The sequence below is a fragment of the Phallusia mammillata genome, chromosome 6 (assembly GCF_965637545.1).
Source record: "Phallusia mammillata chromosome 6, kaPhaMamm4.hap1.1, whole genome shotgun sequence".
In the NCBI taxonomy this organism is placed as follows: domain Eukaryota; kingdom Metazoa; phylum Chordata; class Ascidiacea; order Phlebobranchia; family Ascidiidae; genus Phallusia; species Phallusia mammillata.
In genome coordinates this window covers 18,141,092-18,155,524 of record NC_137257.1, presented here as the reverse complement: position 1 = coordinate 18,155,524, position 14,433 = coordinate 18,141,092, and the positions used below count along the sequence as shown (strand labels likewise).

Below are 14,433 nucleotides of genomic sequence, written 5' to 3'. Positions count from 1 at the left end.
TATGAAGCATGACAAACATGACTTAAATTAAAAAAAAATACATGGCTGACTTGGGAGAAGAGAACGATGGAGATGTTTATGTGTACAAAGCACCAGAGCAACCACCTGCCGCCCCACCATCCGATGAGACCGGGGAAATTGTCGGAGCTATTCTCGCTTGTGTCGTCATAATAGGGGTATTAGTGTTTTTGTGGAAGGTTAGGAGAAAATTAATTTGTTGGTCTTTGTTACGTTACAAAATTCGTTACTCAAAGTGACTGCTGCAGCAGAGTTGTAAGTCGGGTCGGGTTCGGGCTTAGGTTTTATTTATAAAACGGGCTTAATTCAGGCCTGACTTTACACTTTGTGTCAGTATTTAAAAAATAACTAGTTGATGGACCTAACCTAATGTCAAACAGCCCTAAAACGCCTTGTTCGAGACCAATCGTCTATCGAGGCTTCAAGTATAGGCTTGTCAATCAAACGTTGGGGCCTATGCGGGCTTCTGAAAAACGATTCGGGTTCGGGCAGGGTTTCGGGCAGGGTTTCGGGCAGGGTTTCGGGCTTGTACTTTCGGGTTCGGGCTCCAATTTCGGGTCCGTTTACAACTCTGGACTTAGGTCTGTCTGTTAAATTTGAAGCTAACACGAAATGAAATTGGGTTCAAGTTTTGTTGCAACAAGTCTAGTTTTCGTGGTATTTATGGGACAGGTTTGAAATTTGATGTTTAGTAGTGGTTACTCTAACAACAATATGCTTCATCAATCTTGTCGTAATTATTACAAACAGGCTTCACTTGTTGTTTAAACTAAGTGCTGAAGTGCCTTTTAACTTCTTACCAATATGAGGTATCCGCTAGCAGTACATGGGATAACATATTAGACATATTCCACTTCAAAAAATAGTTGTAATGTGTTGTTTTAGCCCCATCTAGAAAAGTAGTAGCCTACTTGGAAGACTGAACAAAATGTTGAGTTCATATATTTTCAGCCTGTTACTTCCAACGATGTAATATAGGGGCTACCCTAATAGCCTTTACGGCAGTGGTTCCCAACCGGGGAGGAATTCCTCCCTAGGGAGGAATTTTATGAGTTCAGGGGAGGAATTTCATAAAAACTGTAAAAAAAATTACATTGGAAATGTTATTTTTATACATTATTAAGTCCATTATAATTTGGACCCGGTTCACATTTGAAAAGAGTTCAAAGACCGAAACAGTATAGGCACTGTCTGCAGCTGTTAACCAAAAACGCCGACACCTAACTTGTATCAAAACGAAAATTTAGATGTTGGAAAGAAAGCGCACTGATATGGCGAACTTGCAAGAAGACCCAGAAGAAGGGTCATCTGACGAGGAGCGGACCCTTCCTAATTCACCCAAACCCGACCCAGTTAGCCCCAAGCGAGGTTTTTTACCCAATCTTCTTCGAACAAAACGCGAAAGAGATTTTAACACCGAGCAACTACCTAACGCTGTATCCGATGAGAGCAAAGAAGATCCCGAACCTATACGGCCATTAGAGGAACTTGTTCTTCCGAATTTGTCGCCTATAACTAGTTCAATATGGAGTCAAAAAGTAGAAGGGAGTGGTGACACAGGATACAACAGCGGAATTTACAGGTTTACTAAAACATTTATTAAAAGCGTATTTGATTTCTCATGTTAATTACCAATTTATATTAAAGATTTTCAATGAGACAAGCTTCCATTGTTTTATAATTTGTTTATTGCCTTAGGAACTTAACTTGAGCAATTTAATAGTTTGCTGGTTATAACAAGCGACAGATTTAATATAAATACTCATTTTTAATATTTATTTAATTAGAAAAGATCCGGTTTTACGACGAAGATTGAAACACAGTTGTTTTGACCAAATCGATCTGGACCTCGAACACCCACGTGACATTCTGGATTCTCTCAAGAGTGACAACAAAACGCTTCTTCAAGAAATGGAAGACAGAAATATCAAGTCCAAACAAGCGATTTCGGTAAAAACTAATTATTGTTAACATGGCCACGAAACTCTTGTCAGGACAGAGTTGTAAATCGAATTTCAGCTGGATTTTGTTTAAAACGGACTTGATTCGGTATGAAATTTACCATTGCCCTCATTCGTACCAAAGTTGCACCTTTGAGGTAGAGCTACAAAGACCATATACCTCACGGCAGACCCACATACAGCTAAATTTCCAATGGCATTTTTAGAGATATACTGTTGAAATAGGTTTACATTTGTGCTCTTTGGGCAACCTATCGAAATTTACGAAACTTTTGTACTATGAGTTCCTGTGTTAGCAGCTCTACGCTCTACGGTGATCCAAAGAAAGTAAAGAACGTTATTATATGAAGTGCGCCTTGTCATTTTGAGTAATGCGTTGACACAAGTATGTGGAGGATCACGCCAAAATTTGAGAGCTAAAACGTAAATGTGGGTCTGACACAAGGTATGGTATTAGTAGATTGCCCCACCTTTCGGGGTCATATAGGGCAGGGGTCGGCAACCTTTTGTGCACGGCGGACCGTTTTTGAAACTAAAATTTTATCGCGGACCGGTCTTCAAAAAAGTACAAATATTTAGCAATAAAAACGCTTAAATTAGTTTATCATCCCGGGGATACATGGACCAAACGTTTTGTAACATCTAACCTAAACATTTATACGGCCCGGTAACGAAACCCTCGCGGACCGGTACCGGGCCGCGGACCGGCGGTTGCCGACCACTGATATAGGGCATTGATAAAGTTTGTTGAACTAAATAAGATTAAAAAAATACACAACGTGCTTGCGCATGTCTTCTCAGGGAATTGGGGTATGTCTTGAATTGCTTTCCTCCGTTCGTAAAACCATAAGTTCAAGCAAAACGAAGAAACGGGATGGAAATGAGGAGGTAAAGGAATTTCTGAGGAAGGCGAGAGCAGAAAGGAAGAGGCACGAACTGCAAAGAAAACTCTCTCTTCAGTATTGTTACATAAAACAACAAACCAAAGACCAACGGGATGCTTTCGTCTCAATGCAGGTAAAATCACTTAGGGCTCGGTAGGCAAAAAAAACACAATACCAAACAATTCACAAAAAACACTTTAAAAACATTTTCATTGCTCCCTAATATACTACATAATAGATGCTAAACTATACAAAAATCATTTAAAATTGCATCTTTTATCAACTTTGCAGGTCATATTCCCACAGCTTATAAATGTCTATTTACAAACCACATGTAAAATTAAAGTAAATTCCTTCCCTTAATTTTAAAAATTACTCTTTTGGGAGAAATTCCTTCCCGCTTGGGAATCCCTGATCTAAAAGTTTAATAAAGCAAATATTGAAAAAACGAAACAAAGAAATGTTTTCCTTTTTACCATTTATTTAAAGTGATTATTTAGGTGCATTTTTATGAAATCGTTATTCTTTAAATTTGCCCTGAATTTTATTCACTTTAAATCAATAAGAATCGATTTTATTTTAATAAAATCCTGCATTATTAGAGTATCTCTCGGTCTAAACTTTGCCCTAAGGGAAAAAACAGTATGCAATTTTAAAGCGTAGGCCTATATTTAAAATATAAATCCGTTTTTGGGCTGAATTTTCTGTATTTGTTTCAGGAATGGTTTGACGGACTCAGACTACGTCCCCAACTGCGCCACATAGCGGAAGACTTATTTCTGCTTCGTTCAAAATTTCTAAACACATCCGACAGGAATCAATACGAAAAAGAATTAATCAAAGAAGCGATTGTGCAGATTGAGTAAGTTTTTAAAAAGCCTACGTCGAAATTTAGAGAACAACACAAAGCTGCAAGCGTACTCACCAAAGTTAGACCCAAATCTTGCCAAAACCTGACCCGAATCAAAACCTAAAAGCCCAAAACCCGGCCCGAACGAAAAATCTACTTACACAAGAACTCACAGACAAGCCTGCTATTTTACAAAATGTAACGCAACGGAGCATAGGATTTTACTATGGTAAAGCAATTTGCTGAGTCAGCAATTATTACCCTCAAGTCATCAATTTGCTGAGTCAGCAATTACTGCCATAGTAAATGCCTATGCCCCGTTGCACCACATTTTGGGAATTAGCAGACGTACCTGTCTGTGAGTTCTTGTGTTAGCATCTCTACCGGCCCGAACCAAAAATAACCAGCTCAAAACCCGAACCGCACCAAAAATACAATTCCAAAAACGGCCAGAACCAAAAAATACAATTATTTTTTTGACTTCAGTCGGGTTTTGGGATTGCATTTTTTGACGTTTTGTTTCAATGGCCAATTTTCCTTTCTTTTCACATTAGTGAATAATGGAAAGTAATGAAATTATCCCTTATAGAAAGTTTTTCATATCTACAAGCTGTTTTTCAAGTTGTTTTGTTTACGAGTTTGAGGTTTTCCCTTTGTAGAAAATGCCAAGCCGACGTAGCAAAGGTCAAGTCTATCGTCATGGAAACACAACAACAGCTACTTGCCAGTCGCGAGGCAACAAATTCAACACAACCTGAAAAAGTGGACGAAAAAACGGTCGAGGTGGACAAACCTGCTGAAAAGAGCAAACCTTCCTCGAAATTTCGTATTAAACTGCCTTTGCTACTCGATAAACTAGCGCCCTTTGACGGCTTTGCTAAATCGGGAAAACAAACTCACGGAGAACGGTGTGCAACCTGCAAGCAATTGGTTTGCAAATGCTCCTTGTCGACTTCGGTAAAGCCCCAGGAACTGGTAATGCCTTCTGCTGAATTAGGTCACTGTAGCACTGACGTCAGAATGACGAAATTCGTGACGTCAACGCCAAAAACCGTTGCTCCAGCAGAATCAAAGGAGCGTCGCGCTAACCCACAAGAACACAACTTAACCTTGAAACTAATAGAGGTCACTGCTAAGGAGTCACGTGATGATGCTGTTTCAGAACTATCCGAGCGTGAAGTAAGAAAGGCGCTCAACCGTGTCCCGTTCGTGACGTCAGTAAAAGAGATTGGAAAAGGAAATAGCAACGAAGAATGGATTCTTGATGTAGTCTCAGCGCAGCCTCGCCTTGCGAACGTCCGGTTTAACTGCAGGGGCAGGACTTACGTCATCGGTATGATTGGTGACGTAAATTATTGATCAGGAAATTTTTGCTGTATTGATTCAGGGTGTTTTTATTGTACAAATTGTGGCAAATGGACATTGTAGGTTTTGTACATTTATAATCACAAAATATAGCGCCAAAAGATGTGTTTGCGTTTTTTTAAACCACTTTTTAGAGCGGATTGAACTGTAAAGCAAGCTGATCATGATTGTGACTGAGGAGTTAGCAAAATCACCACAACTAAATTTCACAGTGCTGTGATGCACGCGTTTAGACAGAATACAAGAAGGATTGCGGTGAACAACATTGACAAAATATTTTTTTTGCTTTTCAGCCGCAAAAAGCACACATAATTGTTCAAACTAGCAGACATTTCGTACAATTATTAATGTGCAATTCGATCGTTCATGTTAGTGGATTAAAAAAAATGTATTTACAACTCTCATAAAATTGTATCCGTTTCGAAATCACACATTCCAGTGGAAATTATTTGTTTTAAAACACTCGTTATACACGCAATTGTCAAATGCTCAGAGGACCTAAATATTCACTTGGTTATAACTATCCAAAAAAGTGCAGCCTTATACAAAAAAGTGCAAAAAAAAATATTTCAATTGTTAGGGGATTGCGTGGAATTTAAACAACGCGTACTGCAAAGTTCTGAAACGTCCAGCTAAAATAGGCCTACCATATTACCATCTTAAAAAGGAGGACATATTAATGAAATAACAAGAAAAAAATACTCTAAGAGGACGTATGGTAGGCTTAAGCTAAAATATATGTAATTCCAAAAAGCTTGCCGAAATGAATCATTGGAAATGCTTTAGCTATAAAGTCTATCACACTACCGTACAGAAATGAACTTTTAAGAATTATTTCAAGAGATTCTGTTATTAAAATGGATACAAAGAGACCACGTAGTTTTGAGGTTTGGGGGCTGATTTCTGATGAGTTGTTGCATTTTATTACAGCGTCGCATATTACACCGTTTGTAGGTGCTGCTAGACCGCCTGATATTAATATGTATCTGAAAAGGTTAGTGAAATAGTCGAGTCTGTCCACAGTTTCTATCTGACTAATCCACCTTTTGTAACTGCCAAAATAATAATAAAAAAAGCACAGGGATCATTTTAAACTTTTCCAAAACACCAAAAAAACTATCTGGTTGGCTGACCGAAAACTTTCTTTTCGAGCATTCGACTTTGTAAAAGCTGCAAAAACTCTGATGAAGAATAAGTAAGGCCCTTAGACTTTGTTCTATTAATGAAATAGGCTGGTCCTGTGGTTGTACAAAATGCATTTTAAGCATCCAGGTAAAAGTACAGAACAATAAAAGTAAAGCTGAATGACATTTTCGGTCATCACAGTTCAATCCATATCATTTATATTTCACCTGTTAAGTAATTGACAATCACGCAAAATCACGCAAAACTGGCGGTTGACTGTTACGTCACACAACGCAATAGATTGCAACACAAGTTGTATTGACGAAAAGCGGGAATGAATAGAAATCAGCAACTACCAGGAAATAAGATATACCAGTCATCAAATCGTAAGGATATAGTACATAACCTAACCGGGCTACATCGTACAGAGTTGTAAGTTGGACCGGGTTGTTCGGCTTTACTTTAGATTAAACGGCCTGATACCAGCCTATAGTTTTCACTTATTTGAGTTGCATTTCACCAAGGATCCGCGAAGTGTGTAAAAAGCGTGGGATGAATGTTTTTCGCTAACTTTTCTGAAAGTAATTTCTTCACATCTTCAGCTGAAATTGCATGCTATAAAATGAGTCAGAAAAAGAACAAGTTATAACTCACTTGGCTGCACAATTCGCAATCTCTTAAAGACTTAGACTCCTTGCATGGTTCCTTTTAATGGCGACGAAAAGAACAAATAATGAAAGATAAATTTCCTTAGACGTAACGGATCACGTGGTCCCATAATTACAACACTACAATGTAATATTTCGATTGTATTGTTCATGTGGTGGTATTTATAGAAAAACTGATTGCCTTATCAGAAATTAATGATTTTTAATTGTGTTTGCATGGCTTATTACCTGGTTGTTTTCTTCAAATAATGTTATAAGCAGGGTTGCCATAGCGTCCTTATTTCTAAGATTTGTCCTTATTTTGAAGGGCTATGTCTTAGAAAAGTTCATTGTCCTTATTTCTAAGAAGTGTCCCTATCTTTGACTTGAGTCCTTCTTTTGTGTCATTTTCAACAATCACTAGTCAAATCTCTGCTACAAGTAAAAGTAAACCTAAACCTGAGCTGTCGTGAGATGCATGAAGTATTTTGTACAAACAATCAGTTGCTGGAACAGACTGTTTCTGTCAAAAAAATATTGCATATGATATGTCATGGCTCGTATAAAAGCAAAGATTTGTTAAAAAACGTTTGTTTCGTTTCGTATGAAGTTTAATTTTTCGTTTGTCCTTACTTTTGGTTTCAAGTCAATGGCAACCCTGGTTATAAGAAAGGTCTACAACGATTTTGAAATAGCACATTGGCCAGCTTAGGCAAGCTAGGACTAGTGACTTACATTAATAACATTATGTGCAGCAAAAATGGGTCAAGGTAACCGTTTGTTTTTCTTTACTGGTTTGGATGGACCATTATTAAATAATCACACTTTTTCATAATTTTTAAGACGAAAATAAGACGAAATAAAAATAGAAAATAGATTTGAACTAAAATAAGAGCAGTAACTACCCAAGAAAAAAGCCAAACGCAAAAAAACCCACACCCATGAAAATGTAGTTTGTCAAGAAAATTTCGAATTTCAACACGATTATAGTGACAGGTAACTGTCAAATTTGTTTGATGTTAGTCCTTATATGAGCAGCTCTACTCTTCACATAAGGTTTCAAATTCGTCAAGGTGGCTTGGCTAGCCATCTGTGACGTATACCATTTTTTCGCGCGTTTGTGTGAAAAAAGCGAAGTTTTGGAAATACCTTCCACATCATGGGTTTTGTCGATGTTAAAATGGGGTAAGCTTTTCAAAGAGGCATGAATATGTTATCTCACCTGATTTCGCATAAACATGGGCAAAATTGAATAGACCAAAAAGTAATACAGACTCGTTCGCCCACTAACAAAAGAGATAATGCAAAGATTACAACAGGATGGAGTTAACATGGTAAAAGTTTAGTTCAGTCCATACGTTCTACAAAGTACTGTTGCTTTGCAAAAAAAGCAGCAAAATATAATAGATTCTGCAAAAATCAATTATATATGTCAATTGCAAATGCAAATAAAATCGATCAGAGAAGTTTCATTCTTAGAGGCTTTTTTTAACAGAACTTAGAGTTAAAAATGACTATGCTTGATGCACTAAGCATTTTTACTGCATTACTGGAAGTGCTAGTACAAGGTGGTGTTATATACGGATGGCCTTCCATACAATTTGTCCTCATTGAAGAAGGACATTCAACCTCGTAATTACATTAGCTATTGCTGCACAAACAATTAGCTCAGTACCATTTGGTTACATATTGGATAAATTCGGAACATGGACCAGTAGAAGCATTGCATGTTTTCTCAACACTTTTGGCTGGACATTGCTGGCTGTGATGTCACCACAAACAGCTGGTTTACTTTTCCCAGCCATGATAATGATTGCAACATCTGGATTGCATTTCCAAGTCAGCAACGTTCAATTAAGCGACCTGACACCGGAACATAAGTCAGGGTACCTTTTCCTACTTGCCGGTGCTTATGATTCTGCTGTAGATTTCTGCTTCTGATTTAAGTGGCCTACGACAGTGGCATCCACCTTAGAAGTATTTTTCAGTTCATGGCCTGTCTGAGTGTGTTTCCATGGTTACGTACGTTTCTCTTGATGCCGAAAAACAAAATTATAGTTGACAAAGATGGCAGCGTTGGTAGGTACGGAATTTTGGAAGTCCTGCATGTTGCGAAGCGAACTCAAATGAACTCTTCAGACGATATTGAATCGCCTAATAAGACGAGACCAATGCCGCGGGTTGAATTATCCGTAGACGGAACACAAAATAAAGGCAATGTATTGTCTTTGAAATCGTGTTTAAAATCCCCTCTTATTTGGACCAACCTTATATTTCTATCAATTGGGAGTTTGCGTTTGGTGTTTTTCTTTGGCAGTTACATATCATGGATTAGTCGGATTCATTCTGTCGACAGAATTGACTTTTTTGCGAGTCTTTTTAGTTACATATTGATTGCTGCCGGCCTGGCCGCACCTATCAATGGTGTAATATGCGATGCAGTTGAAAAGTACAGTGGTGATTCAAAAATCAGGCAAAATACTCGAAAACTACGTGGTCTATTTGTCACCATGTTCATAACCGGATCCATTGAAATAATCCTGAACGTTACAGTATTAACTAATAGCATTTATGGTTCCCTAGTGACAATGCTTTCCTTTCGCTCGTTTCTTTTCGGAAGTTTGTCGAATTTTTTAGCCAAATCCTTTCCATTGATTCACTTTGGTCAGCTTTACGGAATTACGGTTTTTGCTGCAGGACTTTTTTCACTTATGCAATACGCGTTGTTTCTGTCCATAGAAAACTTGTATTTGTTTTCGATTGTAAACTACCTTCTTTTGGCAGTTTGTATTCTCAGTTTTGTCCACCCTGCTCTTATATTCGTCAAAGCCTACACTAACAAGGCCAGTGCAGTAATAAAAAATTACAACTTTCATGAAGGCCGATCTCTCGTCACCAGCTGCACTGATGAGACCTTATAGGTCGAAACAGTGTGCACTGTCTGCAGCTTATCATTTATTGGCTCTATATGCTTTTACAGAAAATCATTTCGCTTTCAAATATATTGTTTCGCGCCCCAGCAATGCCGCTTTTCCTCTAAATTGTGCAAATTGGGATTGTTTTATCGACACAATTCTTTTTTATTGGTGTTACTAGGTTTGATTTCTGTGTGACTTCAGCATGTTGTACAAAATCTTACGCAAGCTCTGCAATTATCGCAGTAAAAGCTAAAGTACATTAAAGCTTTAAACTAACCTCTATAGCAGGGGTCACAAAACTTTTTTCACTGCGGGTCGGATGGGTTTAGTAATGATTTGCGCGAGCCTCATAGTTTACATGCCTTAGCGCCGTCTTTCCAAACTTAGCCTGCGAGGCTATTTTCATAGGGGCGCCAAGATATGGTCTTTCTGTAATCCCATTTAAAATCTGGTAAAGCGACTGTTAAACTCATAGTTAGCCCCATCTTGCGAGCAATACTTGTATATTACGTCACAAGTAACCAAAGAAGGCAATTGTTTGCGCACAATTACCACTTGTAGACTTATTTGTGACATAACAAACTGGCTTTGGATCAATCCTGGGCGTTGTAATCGTATGAAACTTACGGTAATATCATTTCTACATATCGCAACAGAAAAACTTTCGCACGGAGTAGAATTTTTTTGTAATGTTACAAATTAAGATATCGATTTAGCAAACCAAAATCTGTGGTCGCGGGCCGGATGAAATGACCTCGCGGGCCGTAGTTTGGTGACCCCTGCTCTATAGTATTTATTTGCACAGCTGCTCAAAATACAACACTTGGTTAAGTGAATGCAATGGGTCGAGAAATGCGGTATAAAGCATTGAACCATGCTTTAAAGTCGACCCTTCCCAAAAAATCATATGTGATACATCTCCACGTTTAGTCTAGCTTGACTAACTTGCAATATTACCCCTGCTATGAAGTTGCAGTCTTTAACAAGTGAGTAACAGTGAAATCGCGCAAAAGACCGTTTAGGCCTGAAAGACATAGGGTTACAAATTTACAGAGTTAAAAATTTATGCTACCGCGCACATGTATGTTGAAACGAGCTGACGATTCTGCGTTCAATCATGTCGAGTTAAAAAACAATCGTGTCGAGTTGAAAAACGTTTTCAAAAACTCAGTTGACACATTGGCATTGGACCCGTCAATTTCGCTTTTGGTAATGTCATCTTCCAAACATATTTTTAAATTAAAAAAAACTATTTTTTGTTAATTATACTTTGCCTAAGTGTATGCAAAATCAGATCCAAGTCTCGTGAAATAGCTTACCCCAGGGGTGTCCAAAGTATGGCCCGTGGGTCAAAAGTTACAAAACAGGTTTTCGCAACCGTTAAACAACATTGATTACTCAGATACAACCCTCCGATAGATTTGACTTTTTGCAAATCTGTTTGTTTACATACAGATTGCTGTTGGCCCGACTGCACCAATAAACCGTGTAATAAGGCAGTGTTGCCATCTCAAACGCCTGTGGTCGGTTACAAATCAAAAAAATAATGATTTAATAGGAACTGATGTCGAATTAGTCAAGATCGTCACGTAATAAGTTGCGGTATTCTGCATTTGACAAAATTGACGTTTCAACATGTCATACAACAAGTGCGTAGGAAGTTTTCCCTCACAATGCAGTAATTCTCATGTTTCTTTGCGTGGGTCATTCGAGTTTGTATTTTTTCATTGCCTGTCATATGTGGGGTTGCCTATACAAAGTAGTTACAATAAAAAACAAAAATTTATCGGAAAATTAATCACCTACCTGTCTAGTGTGAGTTTATGTGTTTGTGACTCTACCTTAATATACCTTAAAAAAACGGAAGCTTGAGTTAACTGTAGTTGGTCCCGCAAAAGCGTTTAGTGGAAACTTTTGAAACGGCACTGCATTAGGGCTTGTCACCTAAGTGGCCCTCGCGAGATATTTTTAATGTTGTTCGACCCGCCATGAAAAAAGTTTCGTGACCTAGTGTAAGTTTAGTGCATCAACACTTTTCACCTCTACATACACGTTTTTGCCTCATTACTTTTAAGAATAACTAAATTATTGTTAATAAGGATTGATACAGTTCTGTTGTGCCCCATGCCTGATTATTTATGTAGTTAAACAAAAAACATTACTATATTCTCAACATACAGACAACCCCACATATTTTTTGTCTAGACAACCCCTCATGTGACAGCTAACGAAAAAATACAAACTCGAACGACCCACACAAAGAAACATGAGTATTTCCGCATAATTAAGGAAAAACTCAGACAACTGCTGGTGCGTAAAGATTTTGCCCTACCCCATAGCTTTGTACGCACTTGTGGTAAAATGAAATGTTGTTTTCGCACTGTTGGGCAACGATCAACGATGTTGACGCATTTCACTTTACTTACGTGTATTTACGAATTTGAACTGTTTGTTTTGTAAACTTTAATTGTGCCAAATACAGAAAACTGCAACTTACTACGTGACGACCTTTTCTATTTCGCCATCAGTTCTTATTAAATAGTTATTTCTTTGATTTTTTTTCATGATGACATTCTTAAAGAGAAAGGATACCATCCTCTTTTAATTTCGTTAAATGATATTCAAATCACGACTGCACTTAACTACCGCATCGCATATTACACCGTTGATAGGTGCGGCAAGGCCTGCATCAATCAATATGTAACTAAAAAGGTTAGCAAAAAAGTCAATCCTATCGGGAGATTGTATCTGACCAATCCAAGTTATGTAACTACCCATGTAAAAAACCAAACGAAGAAAACCGACGCAAAGAAATATGAGGTTGGTCCAAAACAGCGGGGATTTCAAACACGATTTCAATGACAACTGTTTCTTCCTGTGTTGTGCGTCATTGTTGGAAGATTCGGGATTTGCGTTGGTTTGTGACTCCAGTTTGAATACAAAGTTTATTTGAGTTCGCTTAGCAAAATGTAAGATCTCCATTGCACCGTATCTGCCCACGTTGTCATCTTTGTCGACTAGAATCTTGTTTTTTGGCATCAGGAGAAATGTTCGTAACCATGGAAACACACTTAGGCAGGCCATGAACTGAAAAACACTTGTAAGATGGATGCCACTGTCGTATCCACTTTATTTAGAAAAAATACCACTACGGCAGAATCAAAAGCACCGTTAAGTAAGAAAATGTATGCCGATTTAAAATTGGTTGTCAGTTCACTTAACTGAACGTTGCTAACAAGGAAATGAAATCCACCTGCAGCAATCATTATCATGGCTGGACAAAGTAAACCAGATGTTTGTGGTGACATCACAGCCAGCAATGTCCAGCCAAAAGTGCAATGCTTCTACTGGTCCATGTTCCTAAACTGTCCAATATGTTACCCAACGGGATATGCCAATCTATGTACGTCACCATACCTTAAAATTTAAGCAGTTCGCCCTTTAACGCTTAATTGCTCCATTGCATGCAATTTGTTTGCGTCTGTTTGAACATACGAAGCAATGACCAATTCGCGACGAAATGTATCCTTGTCTGCCCCAAACATACACTTTTCTTTATTGAGCTTCAAATTGTTGGATCTGAAATGGATAATCCGGTTTCGAGCCTTATATCATGCTATTGCCTATTTGAACCGCGAATGACAAATATCGTCCATGAGCACTACCAAACTGTCAACCGTTTTTAAGCTACATGTACATCAGCATGTAAAACATTTTTTCCACGAGACATTCGCAAAACTTAACATGTTAAATGAAAATACTCCTTTATCATTTGAAATGGACTGATTATTTAACTATTGTCCAGTAAAAAAATGCTCACGCAAACTAGCTTTATTTGTACTTTGTGGATCAAATAAAACTTTTCACTCCCCTTTTCTTCTACGATTAAAGGAGAGTTTGATTACTTCGTTGGCTCTTCTACATATTGAACCACCTGTATGCTTTCCATTCTTTGTAGTTCCTTTTGTAGCATGTTCATGAGCGCAAATGAAATTGTTGATCTGCTTCGGCCTACAGGACAATCACTACCAACGGTTCTAATTCGGTGACAACTTGCAACACAACTCAATCCTTGAAATATATCTACAAAGTTGCACAGTAAATCAATTGCTTCCAGTCTATTTAATAAGCTAAGAGTGCAATTTAATTTTATAATAAACAATGTATAATCCCAATAACAACGAATGGTAGATTAAAAAAATTCCTCGGTTCAGGAGTAAGACTCGAACCTCATTTGACTTGACTCGACTTGAGACTCGAACCCCTTGTGACTTGACTTGACTTGAGACTCGAACCCCTACTGACTTGACTTGACTTGAGACTCGACTGATAAGACTCGTTACCCAACCCTGCTTATTCCTGCATGACATATTAGGAATAGCGGATGTTTTATCCCAGTTTTCTTAACTTTTTATTCAGGTTTTTATTATAAAGGTTAATCGTGACTTTTCAAACGGTTAGATGACCTTTTTTTTCTTTTTCAAGGTGGTAGATACACTTTTTTGGGTAGATACACTTTTTTTCACCCTTTTTAATTCAATGATCACTGCAAAAACTAAAGCTCACTTACAGTCATCTTAAAAAAACCACGACTAATCTTCAAAGAATAAATTAAAAGATGACAAAATAATTATTTAACTGTACTCACTGTCGAACTTAAGAATA

At 37.8% G+C, this 14,433-nt stretch overlaps 1 protein-coding gene across 1 annotated transcript; it reads left to right on the top strand.

The window, feature by feature from the left end:
- On the top strand, positions 1 to 5,435 carry LOC145233058 (uncharacterized). The gene is made up of 6 exons (XM_080097723.1): positions 1 to 197; positions 1,266 to 1,600; positions 1,806 to 1,968; positions 2,781 to 2,996; positions 3,583 to 3,725; positions 4,373 to 5,435. The coding sequence occupies exons 1-6, from the start codon at positions 42 to 44 to the stop codon at positions 5,070 to 5,072; spliced, it is 1,713 nt and encodes a 570-aa protein (XP_079953849.1). The 5' UTR covers positions 1 to 41; the 3' UTR covers positions 5,073 to 5,435.
- The last annotated feature ends 8,998 nt before the right edge of the window (positions 5,436 to 14,433 follow it).